This window comes from Schistocerca americana, chromosome 6 (assembly GCF_021461395.2).
Source record: "Schistocerca americana isolate TAMUIC-IGC-003095 chromosome 6, iqSchAmer2.1, whole genome shotgun sequence".
NCBI classification, from domain to species: domain Eukaryota; kingdom Metazoa; phylum Arthropoda; class Insecta; order Orthoptera; family Acrididae; genus Schistocerca; species Schistocerca americana.
Window position 1 is genome coordinate 272,819,262 of NC_060124.1, and position 24,487 is coordinate 272,843,748.

At 41.9% G+C, this 24,487-nt stretch overlaps 1 protein-coding gene across 1 annotated transcript in view; it reads left to right on the forward strand.

Moving 5' to 3' along the window:
• LOC124619702 (odorant receptor Or1-like) overlaps positions 1 to 24,487 on the forward strand; it is a 175,698-nt gene that overhangs the window by 78,112 nt on the left and 73,099 nt on the right. Inside the window, exon 3 of the mRNA XM_047146259.1 lies at positions 7,781 to 7,880. Within this exon, the coding sequence (XP_047002215.1) occupies positions 7,781 to 7,880 (100 nt within the window). The remainder of the gene's footprint in view (positions 1 to 7,780; positions 7,881 to 24,487) is intronic.

Genomic DNA, 24,487 nt, shown 5'->3' on the forward strand with positions numbered 1-24,487 from the left:
CCTTCATTTGCCATTGGTTGTTGCTATAATACGTAGAGCATAAGTTGCTGAACTAAATATTTTTCTCAAGTCCAAAATATGGCAAGACCAATTTAATTTATTGTCAATGTGGAGGCCTAAAACTTTTGTTGAATAAACTTGGTGTATATCTTGATCATTACAGCTTAGACTTATGTCATCCTGAACTTTGTGAGACCCATGGAAATCATTTTCAGGTGTTTTTTCAATTACAAGGGATGTATCATTTGCGAAAAGAGTAAATTTGATGGTAGCCTTACAACAAAGAGGAAGGTCAGTAATAAAAGTAACAAAGGGCAAAGGGCCAAGCACTGAATCTTGTGGCATGCCTACACTAACTGCTCCTCAGCCAGATGAATCTATTGAGCCAGCTTCATGATTCAGCAATACCCTCTGCTTTCTGTCAGTCAGGTATGATCTGAGCCACATTCCCACTGTGTCAGTTAAACCATAATAGGCTGCTTTTGAAAGGAGGATTTCATGGCTCACACAGTCAAAGGCTTTGGTTAAGTTGCAAAAAATACCAAATGAAGCCAATTTATTGTTCAGTGCTTCTAGAACATTATTAGTAAAGGAGAATATGGCATCATCAGTTGACAGGCCTGATTGGAAACAAAATTGGCATTGACTAAGAGCCTTGTGGAAATTCAGATGTTCTACAATTCTCCTATGCATCAGTTTCTCGAGAACTTTGGAGAAGCATGTTAAAAGGGATATAGGGAGGTAGTTAGAAGCATCAGTTTTTTCCCCCCTTCTTGAACAGTGGTTTCACATCAGCATACTTCATTCTATCAGGGACAATACCTTGATGAAGGGATTCATTAAATATATGGCAAAGTATTACACAAATGGCATTATGACAATGTTTAAGTACCTTAGTGGAGATATTATCAAAGCCAGATGACATTTTGGTTTGCATTTTAGTGATGATCCTTTTCACTTCACTGACTGTAACTGGGGCTATGAGGAATTGATTAATTTTGTACAGACCAGATCCTTTCAGAAGGTCCATAGCCTCGTTGACTGAACCCCTACAGCCAGTTTTCTCAGAAACTGTTAGAAAGTGCCCATTTAATACTGTTGCAGCTGCATTCGTTTCTTTAATTAAATTACCACACTGTCTTAATGCTGGATACACTCTTCATTGTATTATTACCAGTTTCATTCCAGCCTGGTTTAATTTTTAGTGTTCTCTGTCTATCTTTTCTAAAATTAAAGGTACTGCAGGTAATGCATCTCCTTGTCTAAGACCAATTCTGACTTCAAAATGCTCTGACATTCATTTAGTGACCCTCTCTCAGCAATATTTTTCTTCTAAATATATGTGTACTACACACATCAGTTTTGATACACACTGAAATTCTTTCATGACATTTGTGGTTGTGTCACTATGTAGACTGTCACATGTTAGATTTTTTTTAGGTCAACAAAAATTACATGAATCTAAATGTTATGCTCCCATCCTTTCTCGATTACCTGTCTGAACCCAAAAAGCTGGTCTGTAGTTGATCTGTACCTTCTGACAGCACGTTGATAATCCTCAGTAATTACTTCTGCAATTGGGATCATTCTCTTCAGTGAACACTGAGACAGAATTTTGTAGGTTGCATTAAAGTATGCAATCCCTCCATAATTATCATGTAGCAATGAGTCATTCTCTTTTAGTATAGGGCAGATTAAGTCCATTTTCCAGTTGTCAGGTAATCTCTCATGTTCCCAAACATTCTTCATCATTTTCCTAATTATTTTAACCAGTACAGGCCCTCCATTTTTTTTATTAGCTCGCCTGCAATTAGATCTTTGCCAAAAGCCTTGTTGTTTTTTTGGTTTTTAATTATTTGTCATATTTGTTCTTCATTCGGGATCTCTGCTTTCCTGAGAATAGAGTCTGGTACCTCATGTGAAAAACACAGCAGGTTCATAACAGTTTAGTAATGCTGTGAAGTGTTCTGCCCATCACTGTTCTGCTTTAGTTTCATTTGTGAGGATCTTCCCCTGTGTGTTTTCAGTCAATGTTTCTTTTTTCTTATAGTTATGTGTTACTTTCTTTACTTTTTGGTACACTCATCTTGTCCTGTGGGGGTTGCAGTCCTCTTCGGCTTCTTTATTAGCTCCTTGTAATATATCTGCTTCTCCTGCCTTAGTATAGTTGCCATATCCTGCCTTATTCTGACATTCTTATCTTCTAACTCCTCATCCTTCATACTTTATAACCCTTTCTTGAGAGGCAACCTTCTCTCTCTAATTTTTTGACACCCTTGACTGAACCACACTTTATGTGACATCTTTCATTTGCCTAGAATTTCATGATACTACCCTGTTTTCTGTTTCCTTAATTTGAGACCAACTGTGGTTGATGTCATAGTCTCCTACCTTTTCCTCACATTTACTCAGGTTTTCTGATAGTGGTGACTCATATGATATTTTCATCTCTGACTCTTCTAATCTGCTTATATCATAATATGTAGCTACTTTGCGCACCTTCTTAATTTTAATGTTCATCTTATTTATCACCAAGAAGTGATCAGTGTCGCAATCTGCTTCTCTATAGCTTTGCATACATTTGATGCTATTTGCATACATACATGGTCTATCTGATTTATGGTTGCCCATCTGGTGCCACCCGTGTCCCATTATGTATATTTTTATGTTGAAATCATGATGCAGATATTACTGTCAATTATGAAACTAATCATTCATTCATTTTTCATTTTTTCATTTATTTATAGGTCCATTTGATTCATTACATACTTAAACAGTACATCGAATATAGGACAAGTCAAAATTGCAAAAGGAACAGAAACACACACACACACACACACACACACACACACAGAGAGAGAGAGAGAGAGAGAGAGAGAGAGAGAGAGAGAGAGAGAGAGAGCATGACAAAATTAATTACAGATAACAATCATAAATTGCAAGTGACAAATATAGCAATTTGAATTTAACCATTATTATATAATCATTGTTTACAAGGCTATTTTTTGAAATTTAAAAATTCTTTTACAGAGTAAAAACATTTTTCCGCTAGAAATGACTTAAGATTATGTTTAAAAAAAATTTTATGTTGCTGCGATTTTAAATCACTGGGTAAGCTGTTATATAGCTGAACTGTTATCTGTGATACACTTTTTTGGTACAGTGCTGTTCTACACTGTGACATGTGGATATTATTTGTGTTTCTTGTGTTGTGACTGTGTATATGCTTATTTTGTTGAAGATGTCCAGTTTGGTTTAAAAGATACTCATTTGCGAACAGGATACACTCATATATGTAAAGGCTCGGTAGGCTCATTATTTTCATCTGGATGAAATGTGGTCTACATGTTTCCAGTTTTCTTAGGTTGCAGATAGCCCTGATTGCTCTTTTCTGCATCCTAAAGATCTTTATGCTGGTGGCTGAATTTCCCCAGAAGATTAGCCCATATCGAAGTAGTGCATGGAAGTATGCATAATACGCCTGAATAACCGTTGACTTGCTTGCACTTTTATTTAACACACACAGAGCATAACAAGCTTTTGAAAGTGTTTTTCTCAAGTTCTTTTATATCACAGTCTCATTTTAAATTACCTTGTACCCATAAGCTTAGAACCTTAGTGTCAGTAACCGAGTTCAGTAACGTATTTTCAAGATATGGTACTGTAACAAAGTTTTGCACATGTGGAGAAGAGTGGAAATTCATAAAGACAGTTTTTTCTTTATTTATTATTATTTTATGTTTTTGAAACCAGCTAGTAATTTGGGACATTACAGCATCTATTGCTACTTCCGTTGAGATTTTGTCAGGAGCTGTTATTAATATGTTGATGTCATCAGCAAATAAGATTAGTTTTCCCAATTTAATAAAGTCATTTATATCATCAATATAAAGGAGGAACAGTAGAGGTCCTAGGACAGAACCTTGTGGCACTCCGTACTTTATTGTTGATTTACTGGAGACATGTGGTGTTGTGATAATATTTCCTTGTACTAAAATGTCATCATGCCTTAAAACTACCACTTGCTGCCTGTTTTCTAGGTGAGATCTTATCCACTGATTTGGGATTCCTCAGACACCTTATTGATCTAATTTGTGAATGAGGAAGTCATGGTCAATTATGTCGAAAGCTTTTGAAAGGTCCAGAAAGATACCAGTAGCATCTTTTCTGTAATCCAGTGCTTTAAACACAGCTTCTATGTAATCATACATTGCTGTTGTTGTAGACTTTGATTTACTGAATCCATGTTGATTTGCTGAGAGTAATGAATTTTTTGTAATGTAGCTTAGTAGTCTATTGTAGAAAATTTTCTCAAATATTTAGGAGAAAACACTGAGTTGGGATAATGGACGATAATTATTTACATTATCAGAGTCCCCTTTTTTGAACAGTGGAGTTACTTTAGCTGTTTTTAGGCTACTGGGAAAGATTCCAGTTGATAAGGAGTTGTTTAATATATATATTAGGGTGCCACTGTCACTACTGTCTAGATGCAGACTTGTGTTACTGATCACTGATTTATAAATGTCTTCTAGCCCAATTTGTAATTAATATCACCCCATACTATTTTAATATGTGTTTTTTAGGTTACTGATTATTTATAGTATTTCTTCTTCATTCAGCATCACTACTTTACTGTCAACAGAGTTCCCCACTCATACTGTAATCATAGGCAGAGACTTAAATCATCCAACAATCAACTGTGGTGGGAGTGATAAGACATCCTATGAAACATTACTAAATGCCTTTTCTGAAAACTACCTAGAACAGATAGTTCAGAAAATGGCTCATGATGGAAACATATTGAATCCAACAGCGATAAATAGACTTGACTCTTTGAGAATGTCCACATCAGAACTGATATCAATCACGATGACATAGTTGTAACAGCAAATTACAAAGGACAACTAAAACAAGTGGAAAGATATATATGTTCAGTAAACTAGGTAAAAAATCAGTAGTCATATCTCAATGAGGAGCTTGAGCATATAAAGGAACTATGGCTCAAGTTTAAAAGAATAATTGACCGTGCACTGCATGGATATGTATAAAGTGAAACAGTTCATAATGGGAGGGACTCTCCATGATATACAATCATTGTAAAGAAACTTCTAAAAAAATTAGGATTACTGTATAATAGGTGTAAAACAAAATTTAGGAGAAGGGGTAGAGAGATATTGAATGAAACATACTTGACTCTGTGAAGAGAGCAATGTGTGATGCCTTCAATGACTACCAAAGCAGAGTATTGTCAAATGATCTTCCACAAAACCCAAAGACATTATGGCTGTATGTAAAGGCTGTTAGTGGCACCAGAGTTAGTTCACAGTCCTTAGTAAATGAGACAGGAAATGAATTGAGGGTAGCAAAGCAAAAGCTGAAATGCTTGACTCCATTTTCAACTGTTTCCAAAGGAAAGCCCAGGAGAACTGTCCCAATTTAATTCTTGTACCACTGGAAAGATGGTTGAAATAAGTATTAGTGTCAGTGGGGTTGAGAAACAGTTGAAATCATTAAAATTAAATAAAGCTCCAGGCCCCAGTGGGATACCTGACAGATTTTATAATGAATTTGTAGCTGGGTTAGTCCCTCTTATAATTATAATCTGTTGCAGATATCTCAAACAAAAAAATGTGCCAAGATCTTGGAAAAAAGCACAGGTCACATCCATGTACAAGAAGGGTAATAGAAGTGATCCACAAAACTACGATCCAATAACCTTGACATCAGTTTGTTGTAGAATCTTAGAACATATTCTGAGCTCACACATAATGAGGTATCTTGAACAGAATGACTTCCTCCATGACAAACACCATGGATTCTGAAAACATCCATCATGTGAAACCCAGCTTGGATCAAGGCAGTCACATAGATGCAGTATTTCTTGATTTCCAAAAGGCAGTACCAACCTATGTTTATTGTCAAAAGTACAATCATGAGGCGTATCAAGTGAAATTTGTGACTGGATTAAAGAGTTTTTGGTAGGGAGAATGCATCACATTATCTTGGATGGAGAGTCATCATCAGATGCAGAAGTAACTTTAGTTGTGCCCCATGGAAGTGTGTTGGGACCCTTGCTGTTCATTTTGTAATTAATGACCTTGTGGACAATTTTAACAGTGACCTCAGACTTTTTGCAGATGATGCAGTTATCTGTAAGGAAGTACTGCTTGGAAGAAGTTGTGTAAATATTTAGTCAGATCTTGGTAAGATTTCAGAGTGGTGCAAAGATTGGAAACTTACTATAAATGTTCAAAAATGTAAAATTGTGCTCTTCACAAAACGAAAAAATGTAATATCCTATGATTATAATGTCAATGAGTCTCTGTTGGAATTGGCCAACTCATACAAATACCTGGGTGTAACACTTTGTGGGATATGAAATGGAATGGTCACATAAGCTCAGTCTTGGGTTAAGATGGTGGTAGACTACAGTTTACTGGTAGAATACTGGGGAAGTGCAATCAGTCTGCAAAGGAGATTGCTAAGAGATTCCTTACAAATCACTTGTCCTTCTGGTTCAAGAAGATTGCTCATGTGTGTGTGACACATACCAATAGGATTAACATGGTATATTGAACGTATACACAGAAGGGCAGCCTGAATGGTCATAGGTTCATTTGATCCATGGGAGAGTATCACAGAGATACTGAAGGAATTGAACTGGCAGACCCTTGAAGACAGATGTTTTCAAGCAATCGTTCTTCCCGCACTCCATGTGTGAATGGGTTGGGAGAAATTTTAATAACTGGTACAATGAGACATACCCTCTGCCCTGCACTTCATGGTGGTTTGCATAATACAGATGTAGATGTAACATTATGAAATGGCAATGATTTAGGCACATACTCCAATTCAGCATAAAATTCCTCCTTACCCTCACAGGCTGCATGTGCAAGGATATGTCACTGTTCTGGAAAGCAACTGTAATGTAGGAGATTTTGTTGTTCATGGATTTTAACTCTTTCACTTCTTTTATTACTATGTCATGTACATAAAATCCAGTACCCATTTCATGGCACCTGCTACAGTCTCCATAGAGGATGATCCCAGTGCTTATCTTGATTAACCTTGTACCCTACAATCAAATCTCCTGGTGGCTATGACTTTCAGCTTTTATTTTTCTAACTTGTTGGTAATATTCTGTCCACTTTTTGGCCTGTGTAGGCTCCTTACATTCCAGGTTACAAAGGAGAAGTCCACTGTATGTTGCCACATCCAATTACAGTTGAGACAGACCAGATTACAAGGTTTCTGTACAGAGTCCCGACCAATGTGTGTGTGTGTGTGTGTGTGTGTGTGTGTGTGTGTGTGTGTGTAGAGGTAACCTTCTGCACAACCCTCAACCAGGAGCCACAGTGGCACAGTGCTCGGATGCCCATCCTAAAAGTATTGCCTTTTCCACAGCTTTTCACTCACCCATGGCCATGCTAGTTTTGGTACACCTTGAGTATCCACCCACTACACATAGTGAATGTTCATTGAGTCACTATCTGTGGAGGCATCGGGGGGGGGGGGGGGGGGGGAGGGATTAGCAACACCACATGGGATTTATGGGTATTAGTACTGGCAAATAAGTTAAGAGACAAAAAGTTAGTGGGAAAGTATGTTCACTTCATGTTTATGATCAAGTTATTAATGTCTCACCGATTATAAATGTCCTGATGAAGGTAAGTGTCTATTATTTATATGAAGTGAGTTAACTGGGTTTCATTTATTGTGTGAAGAAAGCATTGTGCTTACTGTTTTTCACTGCTTCTCTTTCCATTTCTTTTTTCAGGAGTGTCAAAGAACTGGAGACTGCAATGAGCTATTCTATTTTTGTTCTGCTGTTCTTAAACATGGTGACCATTTGCACACTCATCATAAGCACTACAGTGGTGAGTGTGGTACCTTTTCTTTTATTGTCTGCAGTATTGCAGACTATTTGCATAGATAACTTATCTTCAAGAACATTCGATGTTGTTTCCACTGGCAATGATAGAGCTATTTTTGTAGAAGCCTCATTCCTGATGACGGTTGTCAACTACTAGGAAATGACTGAAATTCCGATAACTTTGTCATTGTGGGTAATGTGAGATGTAAGGTGTGACCTGTGTAAATTGCTGAGCTTGAGGGGCAAGACATTGTGTGTTCAGTTGGTTGAAAGCATTGCATTTTGCACAAGTATGTACAGTTCTGTATGGCCATTGATGCTGGCATAAGATGGTGTATGTCTTTTGAAGTATGTGCATAAAATATGAAGCCATCACTGATATTGAAATTAATATTTACCTGCCACTTTTTCTGAGTTAATTGAACTACCAAAACAAAGGGAGACAGAGCTTATTGTAATATGACACTGAATGTCTTGAATTGCATATGATTGGGCCACATTGTGCACAAATCTCTTCAGGCATGTTAGACCTAAATTTTGTAGGTGTGGCATAATCAGCAAAACTGCTTCGTGTACTGCTAGCCATTCCAATCTGAGGACAGTGCTGGCCATATGGAAAGCCTAACTGATGACTCCATAGTGTCTGAGTAAACAGTACTCACAATTCGGAACATAGCTGCTGCTTGCTATATGGCTTGGGAAACACTGACTGAATCATCATTCTATCTGACTGTGCCTCCAGGCCTGACACAGACTTTTATTGCCACTAATATTTACATCTAAGATTTTCAAGCACTATGCCCAGAGGTTCTATCGGCGTTATGTGATATTTACAACCAGTTCTCACTCATATGTGTAAGACTCTGTCATTGTATCTCAACAGATTTCACACCAACTTAATTTCATTTCTGGGTGTCTAATTCAATTCCTACATACCTACTGTGGCAGGATAAGTCACAGTTCCCCACGAACACTTACAATGACAGTTTGAGACGTAATGTAAATTTCATTAACTGAAAACAAAATATGGGTAAAGAAATTGAAGTATGGAAGCTGCACTTATACCAAAAGTCTGTACAGTTCAGAGGTAACAAAATATAGGCCTAAACGTCTCATGTACTGTAGTGTAAAACTGATGGCATGAAAGCATATGTGAAAATTAAGATATGAATAGTAATAGCTAAATCAAAATTCAGCAAAATTAAAACTTTATTGTGTATGGTGCCTCAAATTCAAATCATTTTGAGTGCATGAGGAAACGCTCTGCTCTGTGAAATTAAAAGAGGGCACTGTAAATTACTGGAGGTCTTGGATTAATGGTTTCACAAGAATATGCTGAGGATTTACGGAAAGGCACAACAAAAATGAAAAAGTACTGCAAAGTGCAAGTTGTAGACTAGAGCTATGAACCACTATCAAATGGAACAAAAAATTGCATATGAGGTGTGATTGGAAAGTTTTAAGAATGGAGCCGCTACTGCTTACTGGTTTGACAGGCAGGTACACAGAAGGTGGGGAGTGAGTCATTGCCTTTTCCTTGAATGCCCTCTGACAGGAAACTGCTTTTCCTTTATTCAGTTCATTGTGGCAGCTAGTTGAGTGTGGGTCTGTTAGGGCTTGTTGCTGGATTCTGTCTGGGTGAAAATGGACACAAAAACGAAGCAACGAGTTTGTGTGAAATTTTGTTTTAAAACCGAGAAATCGGCTTCTGAGACTTACAAACTATGAAAAACAGCTTTTGCAGATAATTGTATGAGCCAGTCAAATGTTTTTGTCTAGTTCAACAGATTTAAAAAGACTGCAAATCATTTGTAGATGAACCACCATCCAGCCATCCTTCCATCTCAAAAACTAATGAAAATGTGAAAGTTCACGACTTAGCGTGCTCTGATCGTAGACTTACAATTAGGGAGATGGATGATGAACTTAATTTAAGTTTCTAAGCAGTTCAGGCAATTTTAACTGTAGATCTTAACATGCGTCGGGTGTCCACAAAATTCATTCCAAAAGTGTTGTCAAGCAACCAGAGACAATACAGACTTGAAGCATGCCAAGAACTGATTATCAGACTAAAAATGACCCATATTTGTTAAATAGGGCAATTACAGCTGAAGAATAGTGGGTATATGGATATGATACTGAAACCAAAGTGCAGTCTTCACAGTGGAAGACTCCAAGTTCACAACGACCAAAAAAAGCACGGCAAACTCGGTCGAAGGTGAAAACAATGTTGGTGATTTTTTTTCGGTTCTACCAGTATTGTGCATCATGAATTGACCCCTGGAGGACAGACAATTAACCCGCAATACTACGAATGTGTCCTTGTGCATTTGCACGAATAGGTGCGGAAGAAAAGGCCTGCATTGTGGAAAGACAGGAGTTCGGTGCTACACCATGACAATGCTCTGGCTCATCGTGCCTTCTCCATTGTTGAATTTTGGACCAAATTCAAAATTCCTGTGCTTCCACAACGAGCGTAGTCCCCTGATTTGGCCCCTGCGGACTTCTGCCTGTTTTCTAAAATGAAATTTTCACTGAAAGGGGAACGAATTGACTCGACTGAAGACATCCAGGCAAATATGGAGAGTGTCCTTAACACACTTCAGGAAAAAAATTTATAGGAATGTTTCCAAAAGTGGAAACACCATCAGAGTCAGAATGTTCAGTCAGAAGGGGAGTTTTTTGAAGGAGATTCATTACTGTAACATGTAAGTACCACCACTGTACAATTACAAGCCCATTCTTAAAACTTTCCAATCACACCTCGTATGTGCAGCATTTGTTGTATAACAACAGCCTTAGACTAGAAAAAAAAGGTCAATTCATAACTAGGTGCATAGCTTACTTCTTTGGAATATTACAAAGATGTCACTGAGCTTAACGTCTCAGGACAACGGATTTGTGGTGACCTAGTAGAGATCGATTTTTCCAATGTGGAAATTCTTTGGACAACACTGCAGCTCTGGTGTATGAACAGTCTCTGATTCAGTCATTTCTAGATTTATGTTGTGTATGCAAGTGTCTTACATATACATCCATCAACTAACAAAGTGTAGATATTTGGTATTTATGATCTCCTTCATTCCATTTGGAGTATCTTTACCTATGTCTACACTGCATTCGTGACCCCACAATGTCCTATGTCTTGTGACTCATCTTGGTGGCAACACAATGGAGCCATCATGCAACTTTACTGCAGAAGACCAGGAATTACAAGACAGTGACTTATCTGGTGTTGAGTTCAGTGCTTTACAGTAGCAACAACTCTTGTCTTGGGTATGTGAAAGCGATGTTTTTCATGCAGTATCAGTGGTAACAATAATGACATTATTGTACCCAAACAATGTGTACCAGTTATTGACCTTCTGTGTAACTTCATATAAAAATGTCACCCTTCCACAACCAAACAAGATGCTTCAAAACAAACTACCATGGACAGGCATGGACTGGTGTTGTTTGATCATGTCAGTCCTCCTGCATCACATATGCTGTTGTTGAACACTCTCACATTGCAATATGCAGCCCATGTGGTTGGGCCATGTATGGACACTGTTCTGGACCCTACTTCCACACAGTGGCCTCCAAACAAGAGCTCATCCCTCATCACTCTCCATTCAAATGCAGTACTACAAGGACTTCGGAATTTTCAAGGCAGCCCTGTGCAGTTTAAGTTATTTCCCAAGCTGCCAATCTTCCGCCGCAAAAGCAACTGTCACAGTGTGCATTTTACTCAATCATAATATTTCTTATGACATTCAAAGTTAAACACCTCATTGTCACATCTCAGTGAGCATGCAGACCTCACCAGTGATGTTATATTGTCAACCCCAGCTATCACCAAATATGATTTGGAGAAAACTGCGCTCATTCAATGTCACCACAGCAGCAACTCCCTAAAGTTATCTACAACCAACATTTAGGCACAAAAACACCTTATCAGCTTTGGAGACATCTCTGACATGTAACTGACATAGCACTAACGCCAGAACAGAACTACCTCAAGTTATCTATGACCAACATTTAGATGCAAAAATGTCTTCTCAACTCCGGAGACGTCTCTGACATTTAATTCACTGACTATTAAAAAATATCTTGTTTTAGCATAAACTACTGGAGAAGATTAATTTTAGCAGACAGACTTCTTGTAGAACTGCATCATCAACAATGCATTTCTTCATCATGCAATGATGACCAGCTGTACCTTAGCCAGGGTACAGGTTGTGAATTGTGGCATCAAGCAGCCGAATGGTACTTAGCACTCCCAGACAACTCCGAAGGTGATGTTACTCCCACCTGCTTGGCCTGGTCAAAACAAATTGAGGGCTAGCTGGCGACACAAACCTAACTGCAGAAAAAAATGATGCTACCACACCTCTGCTGCTATTTCAAATGTTTTGGTAATAAAGGTTGAAACTGTAAGGCATCCTGTGATTATTCAAATAAGAAGAACAGTGGTCCCACAAATTCAAGTCACCTACTGTCTGAACATGAAAGGAAGTCAATATTTTCTCATTGACATGGGATCTGAGGTGAGCATTATTCCAAGTGATCTACCACCAACATCAAAAAACCTTTTTTTTCCTTTAACTTTGTGGGGTGAACAGTTCACACATCACAGTGTATGGAGCCACACATTTAACCTTGGATTTTTGTTTAGAAGAAAAAGTCTCTAAGGAATTTTTCATCAGTAATGTCAACAACTAGTATTGGTGGTTTACTTTCTAAGGCATTTTCACTCTCCACCCTGTTACCCAAGTTGTCTTGTGGAACTCCTTTGCATCACAACAGTGGACGTTGTGTGATTGGATTTATCCTTAGTCCACTGTCTGCCATGCAGCCAATGACTACAGATCCCAGCCCACAAACTGTCAATTCGGTTGACACATACAAACACTATTAACAGATGGTTCAAGACTGTCTGTCATTGGTGCCAGAATTACAACATACTACCCATCAGTACTATGACATACAAAAGGAAACATTGAGCCTACATGAAGGAATCCTCACTATACATGATAAAATTCACACATCAGCAGATGAGCTTGCCATCATGCATACATATCTGGAACAGCTCACTCACAAGGAGCTTCATCATCCTGCTTCTCTTACTGCAAAAGAGTCAGTGGACCTAGAACAGACTGCAGCAGGCACTCACATACCATTGGAGCAGCCCGCAACAGTGTCATCAGCACCTGTAAAGGTCAGTCAAGTGCACTAGTCTTCTGGTGCCCATGCATCTATTGTACTTACCTTCCGTGCCCCACCTAATCCATGTGTGCAGTTCAAAGAGTGTACTATCAGTAACAGTGCTGTCCATAAAATAAGCACCATGCTGGGTGTGCCAGTTGACACAAAGCACGTAGACTGGCTCCTGAGAGACTCCGTGTGACTAAGTTGGTTATAGAGGAGTTATTGCAAGCTGGGATTGTTAGATAGTCTGCTCATCCTTGGGTGTCACTCATTTGGCTTGTACCCAATAAGAATGGCATATTTAAATTACGTGGCAATTATCAGGTGCTCAATTTCCACACAATGCCAGACAGTTAATTTGTCCCAAATATTAAGGATTTGTTCATTATTTGGCATGTGCCTCAGTTTTCACTGTGTTGGACTGTAAGGAGGCATATTTACAGATGAACCCTGAAGATGTGAAAATCAGCTGTCATATCCTTTTTGGACTGTATGAATTTCTTTATAGGCCATATAGACTTAAAAATGCAGCACGAACTTGACAAAAATCAAACAATGGAAAACCCAGGATGGAATGTACCAATATTATGAAACTATGTTTATTGGATAGATAAAAAAATCTAATCACCAAGCAGCAGCAGAACCCACACATAAAAGACTTGTGATTGGGTAGCTTTTGGAGCCAGTGGCTCTTCTTGAGGCAGAAGGGTTGAAGGAGAAGGAAGAAGGGTGAGGGAAAAGGACTGGAGAGGTCTAGAAAAAAGGGGTAGATTTTGGTAAAGGCACCCAGAACCATGGGTCAACGGAGACTTACAGTATAGTAAGTTTCCCCTGACCCACGGTTCTGGGTGGAGGAAAAGGACTGGAGAGGTCTAGGATCCTAGACCTCTACAGTCCTTTTGCTTCACCCTTCTTCCTTTTCCTTCAACCCTTCTGCCTGAAGAAGGAACCACTGGCTCTGAAAGCTTGCCAATCACAACAGTCTTTTATGTGTGTGTTCTGCTACCACTTGGTGAGTAGATTTTTTATCTATCCAATTAAATCATATAGACACACACACCGTATGATAAGTCTTCCCAGGCCCCCAGTTCTGGGTGCCCTTCCCAAAATCTACCTCTTTTCCTAGACCTCTCCAGTACTTTTCTATCACCCTTCTTCCTTCCCCTTCAACCCTTCTGCCTGAAGAAGGAGCCACTGGCTCCAAAAGCTTGCCAATCACAACAGTCTTTTATGTGTGTGTTCTGATGCCGCTTGGTGAGTAGATTTCTTATCTATCCAATTAAATAATTTTATCAATAATTGATTATTTTCATTGTTATATATATGTAAAAACAAAGATGAGGTGACTTACCGAACGAAAGCGCTGGCAGGTCGATAGACACACAAACAAACACAAACATACACACAAAATTCAAGCTTTCGCAACAAACTGTTGCCTCATCAGGAAAGAGGGAAGGAGAGGGGAAGACGAAAGTAAGTGGGTTTTAAGGGAGAGGGTAAGGAGTCATTCCAATCCCGGGAGCGGAAAGACTTACCTTAGGGGGAAAAAAGGACAGGTATACACTTGCACTCACCCACATATCCATCCACACATACAGACACAAGCAGACATATTTAAAAGACAAAGGGTTTGGGCAGAGATGTCAGTTGAGGCAGAAGTGTAGAGGCAAAGAAGTTGTTGAAAGACAGGTGAGGTATGAGTGGCGGCAACTTGAAATTAGCGGAGATTGAGGCCTGGCGGATGACGAGAAGAGAGGATATACTGAAGGGCAAGTTCCCATCTCCGGAGTTCGGATAGGTTGGTGTTGGTGGGAAGTATCCAGATAACCCGGACGGTGTAACACTGTGCCAAGATGTGCTGGCTGTGCACCAAGGCATGTTTAGCCACAGGGTGATCCTCATTACCAACAAACACTGTCTGCCTGTGTCCATTCATGCGAATGGACAGTTTGTTGCTGGTCATTCCCACATAGAATGCATCACAGTGTAGGCAGGTCAGTTGGTAAATCACGTGGGTGCTTTCACACGTGGCTCTGCCTTTGATCGTGTACACCTTCCGGGTTACAGGACTGGAGTAGGTGGTGGTGGGAGGGTGCATAGGACAGGTTTTGCATCGGGAGCGGTTACAAGGATAGGAGCCAGAGGGTAGGGAAGGTGGTTTGGGGATTTCATAGGGATGAACTAACAGGTTACGAAGGTTAGGTGGGCGGCGGAAAGACACTCTTGGCGGAGTGGGGAGGATTTCATGAAGGATGGATCTCATTTCAGGGCAGGATTTGAGGAAGTCGTATCCCTGCTGGAGAGCCACATTCAGAGTCTGGTCCAGTCCGGGAAAGTATCCTGTCACAAGTGGGGCACTTTTGTGGTTCTTCTGTGGGGGATTCTGGGTTTGAGGGGAAGAGGAAATGGCTCTGGTTATTTGCTTCTGTACCAGGTCGGGAGGGTAGTTGCGGGATGCGAAAGCTGTTTTCAGGTTGTTGGTGTAATGATTCAGGGATTCCGGACTGGAGCAGATTCGTTTGCCACGAAGACCTAGGCTGTAGGGAAGGGACCGTTTGATGTGGAATGGGTGGCAGCTGTCATAATGGAGGTACTGTTGCTTGTTGGTGGGTTTGATGTGGACGGACGTGTGAAGTTGGCCATTGGACAGGTGGAGGTCAACGTCAAGGAAAGTGGCATGGGATTTGGAGTAGGACCAGGTGAATCTGATGGAACCAAAGGAGTTGAGGTTGGAGAGGAAATTCTGGAGTTCTTCTTCACTGTGAGTCCAGATCATGAAGATGTCATCAATAAATCTGTACCAAACTCTGGGTTGGCAGACTTGGGTAACCAAGAAGGCTTCCTCTAAGCGACCCATGAATAGGTTGGCGTACGAGGGGGCCATCCTGGTACCCATGGCTGTTCCCTTTAATTGTTGGTATGTCTGGCCTTCAAAAGTGAAGAAGTCGTGGGTCAGGATGAAGCTGGCTAAGGTAATGAGGAAAGAGGTTTTAGGTAGGGTGGCAGGTGATCGGCGTGAAAGGAAATGCTCCATCGCAGTGAGGCCCTGGACGTGCGGAATATTTGTGTATAAGGACGTGGCATCAATGGTTACAATGATGGTTTCCGGGGGTAACAGATTGGGTAAGGATTCCAGGCGTTCAAGGAAGTGGTTGGTGTCTTTGATGAAGGATGGGAGACTGCATGTAATGGGTTGAAGGTGTTGATCTACGTAGGCAGAGATACGTTCTGTGGGGGCTTGGTAACCAGCTACAATGGGGCGGCCGGGATGATTGGGTTTGTGGATTTTAGGAAGAAGGTAGAAGGTAGGGGTGCGGGGTGTCGGTGGGGTCAGGAGGTTGATGGAGTCAGGTGAAAGGTTTTGCAGGGGGCCTAAGGTTCTGAGGATTCCTTGAAGCTCTGCCTGGACATCGGGGATGGGGTTACCTTGGCAAACTTTGTATGTGGTGTTGTCTGAAAGCTGACGCAGTCCCTCAGCCATATACTCCCGACGATCAAGTACCACGGTCGTGGAACCCTTGTCCGCCGGAAGAATGACGATGGATCGGTCAGCCTTCAGATCACGGATAGCCTGGGCTTCAGCGGTGGTGATGTTGGGTGTAGGATTAAGGTTTTTTTAAGAAGGATTGAGATGCAAGGCTGGAAGTCAGAAATTCCTGGAAGGTTTGGAGAGGGTGATTTTGAGGAAGAGGAGGTGGGTCCCGCTGTGACGGAGGACGGAACTGTTCCAGGCAGGGTTCAATTTGGATGGTGTCTTGGGGAGTCGGATCATTAGGAGTAGGATCATTTTTCTTCGTGGCAAAGTGATACTTCCAGCAGAGAGTACGAGTGTAGGACAGTAAATCTTTGACGAGGGCTGTATGGTTGAATCTGGGAGTGGGGCTGAAGGTGAGGCCTTTGGATAGGACAGAGGTTTCGGATTGGGAGAGAGGTTTGGAGGAAAGGTTAACTACTGAATTAGGGTGTTGTGGTTCCAGATTGTGTTGATCGGAATTTTGAGGTTTTGGAGGGAGTGGAGCTGGAAGTGGGAGATTGAGTAGATGGGAGAGACTGGGTTTGTGTGCAATGAGAGGAGGTTGAGGTTTGCTGGAAAGGTTGTGAAGGGTGAGTGAGTTGCCTTTCCGGAGGTAGGAAACCAGGAGATTGGATAGTTTTTTGAGGTGGAGGGTGGCATGCTGTTCTAATTTACGGTTGGCCTGTAGGAGGATGCTCTGAACAGCCGGTGTGGATGTGGGAGAGGAAAGATTAAGGACTTTTATTAAGGATAGGAGTTGACGGGTGTGTTCATTGGCTGAGTTGATGTGTAGGTGAAGGATTAGGTGGGTGAGGGCAATGGATTGTTCAGTTTGGAACTGGTATAGGGACTGATGGAAGAAAGGGTTGCAGCCAGAGATGGGAACTTTAAGTGTGAGGCCTTTGGGGGTGATGCCAAATGTCAGACAAGCCTGAGAAAATAGAATATGGGAGCGTAATCTGGCTAGGGCGAAGGCATGTTTGCGGAGGGAATGTAAATAAAACTTAAAGGGGTCGTTGTGGGGGTATTGTGAGGGTGACATGGTATTAGAAGGTGGAAAGTGTAACATGAGGTGAAATGAAAATGAAAATAAAAATATATGGGAAGAGATAAAGGTGAACCGGAAAGTAACTGGAGATCTGGAATGAAAAAAGGCGAAAAGGTGTTGGTTACAGCTGGGCTATGCTGGACTTGGGTTGATAGACAACGATGTGCATAAAGGTTAGGTGGTTGTGTTGCCGCCAAAACACGTTAAAGGACGGAGAAATTCGGGAAAATTTCGAAAAAACTGCGTGTAGTATATTAAAAGGAGTGGTATTGTGGTGGCAGATTATGAAAATGAGGCTAACAATTGTCTGACGAAGAAATAATGATGTTAAAACCTGTGGGAAGCGGCTAAAAATTATAAGTGATTTGGGAAAAACGGAAATGGAAATAAAGCGAAAGTTATTAGAACTGGCCGAAATGGTTGTTTAAAAGGTGAAAGGAGCTGTTTGTGAACTAGAAACGGTGGATATTCTAGCGGCGGTAGTGCTGAAAGCGGCAAAAAAAAAAAAAATTATTTTTTTTTTTTTTTTTCTTTTTTTTTTTTTTTGTTATGGTTTGGAAGTGGGTTACGTATTATTTAGTATATATAGGCGGGATAAAATAGTATAGCAGATTACGGTAAAAAGGAGAAGGTGAATACAAAGTGAAACTACTGGCAAAAACAGAAAGAGGAAAATAAGACGACAGAAAAGATTTCGAAATGCAACAGTGACAATAACAAACGTAATTGTTGGATTCAAATTAATGATATCAATGTAATAGAGGGAAACATTCCACGTGGGAAAAATTATATATAAAAACAAAGATGAGGTGACTTACCGAACGAAAGCGCTGGCAGGTCGATAGACACACAAACAAACACAAACATACACACAAAATTCAAGCTTTCGCAACAAACTGTTGCCTCATCAGGAAAGAGGGAAGGAGAGGGGAAGACGAAAGGAAGTGGGTTTTAAGGGAGAGGGTAAGGAGTCATTCCAATCCCGGGAGCGGAAAGACTTACCTTAGGGGGAAAAAAGGACAGGTATACACTCGCACTCACGCACATATCCATCCACACATACAGACACAAGCAGATATATTTAAAAGACAAAGAGTTTGGGCAGAGATGTCAGTTGATGCAGAAGTGTAGAGGCAAAGAAGTTGTTGAAAGACAGGTGAGGTATGAGTGGCGGCAACTTGAAATTAGCGGAGATTGAGGCCTGGCGGATGACGAGAAGAGAGGATATACTGAAGGGCAAGTTCCCACAACGACCCCTTTAAGTTTTATTTACATTCCCTCCGCAAACATGCCTTCGCCCTAGCCAGATTACGCTCCCATATTCTATTTTCTCAGGCTTGTCTGACATTTGGCATCACCCCCAAAGGCCTCACACTTAAAGTTCCCATCTCTGGCTGCAACCCTTTCTTCCATCAGTCCCTATACCAGTTCCAAACTGAACAATCCATTGCCCTCACCCACCTAATCCTTCACCTACACATCAACTCAGCCAATGAACACACCCGTCAACTCCTATCCTTAATAAAAGTCCTTAATCTTTCCTCTCCCACATCCACACCGGCTGTTCAGAGCATCCTCCTACAGGCCAACCGTAAATTAGAACAGCATGCCACCCTCCACCTCAAAAAACTATCCAATCTCCTGGTTTCCTACCTCCGGAAAGGCAACTCACTCACCCTTCACAACCTTTCCAGCAAACCTCAACCTCCTCTCATTGCACACAAACCCAGTCTCTCCCATCTACTCAATCTCCCACTTCCAGCTCCACTCCCTCCAAAACCTCAAAATTCCGATCAACACAATCTGGAACCACAACACCCTAATTCAGTAGTTAACCTTTCCTCCAAACCTCTCTCCCAATCCGAAACCTCTGTCCTATCCAAAGGCCTCACCTTCAGCCCCACTCCCAGATTCAACCAGACAGCCCTCGTCAAAGATTTACTGTCCTACACTCGTACTCTCTGCTGGAAGTATCACTTTGCCACGAAGAAAAATGATCCTACTCCTAATGATCCGACTCCCCAAGACACCATCCAAATTGAACCCTGCCTGGAACAGTTCCGTCCTCCGTCACAGCGGGACCCACCTCCTCTTCCTCAAAATCACCCTCTCCAAACCTTCCAGGAATTTCTGACTTCCAGCCTTGCATCTCAATCCTTCTTAAAAAACCTTAATCCTACACCCAACATCACCACTGCTGAAGCCCAGGCTATCCGTGATCTGAAGGCTGACCGATCCATCGTCATTCTTCCGGCGGACAAGGGTTCCACGACCGTGGTACTTGATCGTCGGGAGTATGTGGCTGAGGGACTGCGTCAGCTTTCAGGCAACACCACATACAAAGTTTGCCAAGGTAATCCCATCCCCGATGTCCAGGCAGAGCTTCAAGGAATCCTCAGAACCTTAGACCCCCTGCAAAACCTTTCACCTGACTCCATCAACCTCCTGACCCCACCGACACCCCGCACCCCTACCTTCTACCTTCTTCCTAAAATCCACAAACCCAATCATCCCGGCCGCCCCATTGTAGCTGGTTACCAAGCCCCCACAGAACGTATCTCTGCCTACGTAGATCAACACCTTCAACCCATTACATGCAGTCTCCCATCCTTCATCAAAGACACCAACCACTTCCTTGAACGCCTGGAATCCTTACCCAATCTGTTACCCCCGGAAACCATCCTTGTAACCATTGATGCCATGTCCTTATACACAAATATTCCGCACGTCCAGGGCCTCGCTGCGATGGAGCATTTCCTTTCACGCCGATCACCTGCCACCCTACCTAAAACCTCTTTCCTCATTACCTTAGCCAACTTCATCCTGACCCACAACTTCTTCACTTTTGAAGGCCAGACATACCAACAATTAAAGGGAACAGCCTTGGTACCAGGATGGCCCCCTCGTACGCCAACCTATTCATGGGTCGCTTAGAGGAAGCCTTCTTGGTTACCCAAGTCTGCCAACCCAAAGTTTGGTACAGATTTATTGATGACATCTTCATGATCTGGACTCACAGTGAAGAAGAACTCCAGAATTTCCTCTCCAACCTCAACTCCTTTGGTTCCATCAGATTCACCTGGTCCTACTCCAAATCCCATGCCACTTTCCTTGACGTTGACCTCCACCTGTCCAATGGCCAACTTCACACGTCCGTCCACATCAAACCCACCAACAAGCAACAGTACCTCCATTATGACAGCTGCCACCCATTCCACATCAAACGGTCCCTTCCCTACAGCCTAGGTCTTCGTGGCAAACGAATCTGCTCCAGTCCGGAATCCCTGAATCATTGCACCAACAACCTGACAACAGCTTTCGCATCCCGCAACTACCCTCCTGACCTGGTACAGAAGCAAATAACCAGAGCCATTTCCTCATCTCCTCAAACCCAGAATCCCCCACAGAAGAACCACAAAAGTGCCCCACTTGTGACAGAATACTTTCCCGGACTGGACCAGACTCTGAATGTGGCTCTCCAGCAGGGATACGACTTCCTCAAATCCTGCCCTGAAATGAGATCCATCCATCATGAAATCCTCCCCACTCCGCCAAGAGTGTCTTTCCGCCGCCCACCTAACCTTCGTAACCTGTTAGTTCATCCCTATGAAATTCCCAAACCACCTTCCCTACCCTCTGGCTCCTATCCTTGTAACCGCCCCCGATGCAAAACCTGTCCTATGCACCCTCCCACCACCACCTACTCCAGTCCTGTAACCCGGAAGGTGTACACGATCAAAGGCAGAGCCACGTGTGAAAGCACCCACGTGATTTACCAACTGACCTGCCTACACTGTGATGCATTCTATGTGGGAATGACCAGCAACAAACTGTCCATTCGCATGAATGGACACAGGCAGACAGTGTTTGTTGGTAATGAGGATCACCCTGTGGCTAAACATGCCTTGGTGCACAGCCAGCACATCTTGGCACAGTGTTACACCGTCCGGGTTATCTGGATACTTCCCACCAACACCAACCTATCCGAACTCCGGAGATGGGAACTTGCCCTTCAGTATATCCTCTCTTCTCGTCATCTGCCAGGCCTCAATCTCCGCTAATTTCAAGTTGCTGCCACTCATACCTCACCTGTATTTCAACAACTTCTTTGCCGCTACACTTCTGCCTCAACTGACATCTCTGCCCAAAGTCTTTGTCTTTTAAATATGTCTGCTTGTGTCTGTATGTGTGGATGGATATGTGCGTGAGTGCGAGTGTATACCTGTCCTTTTTTCCCCCTAAGGTAAGTCTTTCCGCTCCCGGGATTGGAATGACTCCTTACCCTCTCCCTTAAAACCCACTTCCTTTCGTCTTCCCCTCTCCTTCCCTCTTTCCTGATGAGGCAACAGTTTGTTGCGAAAGCTTGAATTTTGTGTGTATGTTTGTGTTTGTTTGTGTGTCTATCGACCTGCCAGCGCTTTCGTTCGGTAAGTCACCTCATCTTTGTTTTTATATATAATTTTTCCCACGTGGAATGTTTCCCTCTATTACATTGTTATATATATACATATATATATATATATATTTATTTATATCTAAAAACAAAGATGATGTGACTTACCAAATGAAAGTGCTGGCAGGTCGACACAGACACAAACATACACACAAAATTCAAGCTTTCGCAACAAACTGTTGCCTCATCAGGAAAGAGGGAAGGAGAGGGGAAGACGAAAGGATGTGGGTTTTAAGGGAGAGGGTAAGGAGTCATTCCAATCCCGGGAGCGGAAAGACTTACCTTAGGGGGAAAAAAGGACGGGTATACACTCACACACACACACATATCCATCCACACGTATACAGCCACAAGCAGACATATTTAAAGACAAAGAGTTTGAGCACAGATGTCAGTCGAGGCAGAAGTGCAGAGGCAAAGATGTTATTGAATGACAGGTGAGGTATGAGTGGCGGCAACTTGAAATTAGCGGAGATTGAGGCCTGGTGGATAACGGGAAGAGAGGATATATTGAAGAGCAAGTTCCCATCTCCGGAGTTCGGATAGGTTGGTGTTAGTGGGAAGTATCCAGATAACCCGGACGGTGTAACACTGTGCCAAGATGTGCTGGCTGTGCACCAAGGCATGTTTAGCCACAGGGTGATCCTCATTACCAACAATCACTGTCTGCCTGTGTCCACTCATGCGAAAGGACAGTTTGTTGCTGGTCATTCCCACATAGAATGCGTCACAGTGTAGGCAGGTCAGTTGGTAGATCACGTGGGTGCTTTCACACGTGGCTGTGCCTTTGATCGTGTACACCTTCCGGGTTACAGGACTGGAGTAGGTGGTGGTGGGAGGGTGCATGGGACAGGTTTTACACCGGGGGCGGTTACAAGGGTGGGAGCCAGAGGGTAGGGAAGGTGGTTTGGAAACATGCCTTGGTGCACGGCCAGCACATCTTGGCACAGTGTTACACCGTCCGGGTTATCTGGATACTTCCCACTAACACCAACCTATCCGAACTTCGGAGATGGGAACTTGCTCTTCAATATATCCTCTCTTCCCGTTATCCACCAGGCCTCAATCTCCGCTAATTTCAAGTTGCCGCCACTCATACCTCACCTGTCATTCAATAACATCTTTGCCTCTGCACTTCTGCCTCGACTGACATCTCTGCTCAAACTCTTTGTCTTTAAATATGTCTGCTTGTGTCTGTATATGTGTGGATGGATATGTGTGTGTGTGCGAGTGTATACCCGTCCTTTTTTCCCCCTAAGGTAAGTCTTTCCGCTCCCGGGATTGGAATGACTCCTTACCCTCTCCCTTAAAACCCACATCCTTTCGTCTTTCCCTCTCCTTCCCTCTTTCCTGATGACGCAACAGTTTGTTGCGAAAGCTTGAATTTTGTGTGTGTGTTTGTGTGTCTGTCGACCTGCCAGCACTTTCATTTGGTAAGTCACATCATCTTTGTTTTTAAATATATGTTTCCTACGTGGAATGTTTCCCTCTATTATAACTATACATATATTTATTATCAAATATATATAATATTGTTCGAAGAGATTACGGGATTGCAGCCGGTCATCGTAAACTACATTCTATGATGTTTCAACTGGACACCGGCAGTCATCTTCAGGTGGATCATTGAAGACTGTCTTTGATGGCTTGCCTTAAGATGACTGGCTGGTGTCTAGTTGAAATGTCATGGAATGAAGTTCTGATGACTGGCTGCAATCCTGAAATCATTTTGAACATTTAATTCGTCAAGAAAATTTTAAATTTCGCATATGTAATGTTGTAACAAACCTGGCAAAGACTTATAGACAGTGATTTTCTTAATTTCCCCTTCTGCTATGCTTACTTGTATGACATTTTAGTTTTCTCTACTTCCTTAATGGACCATGAAGAGCATCTCAATCTAGTTTTCAATGTTTTGCACAAACTTTACATCATTATAAATGATGATAAATGTTAGTTGAGACCATCTCAAGTTACCTTCCTGAGTCATTTGGTTTCCTACTATGGTACTCAGCCTACACTTCATTGCATTGAATTCATTTGTCATCTGCCGTGGTCACAGACCTTTTATGTCTTACGCTGAATTTTTATAGCAGAAACCTGCCTGATGCAGCTGCCACACAGGCACCTCTTAGACACATTAAAATGTAAGCACTCTTCAGGCAAAAAGACTATTCACTGGACTCTGCAGATGCAACAAACATTTGACAAAATCAAAGACTGCCTTCCCAATGCTATAATCCTGGCTCACACACTATCCACTGCCTGACTCACCATGACCTTGCATGCTAATGATTGTGCAGTTGGTGCTGTTCTTCAACAGTCCACAGCATGCGCACAAAAGCACTCCATTTCTTTTCTAGAAAGCTGACACGATATAAGTAGTCAGTCTACGATAGAGAACTG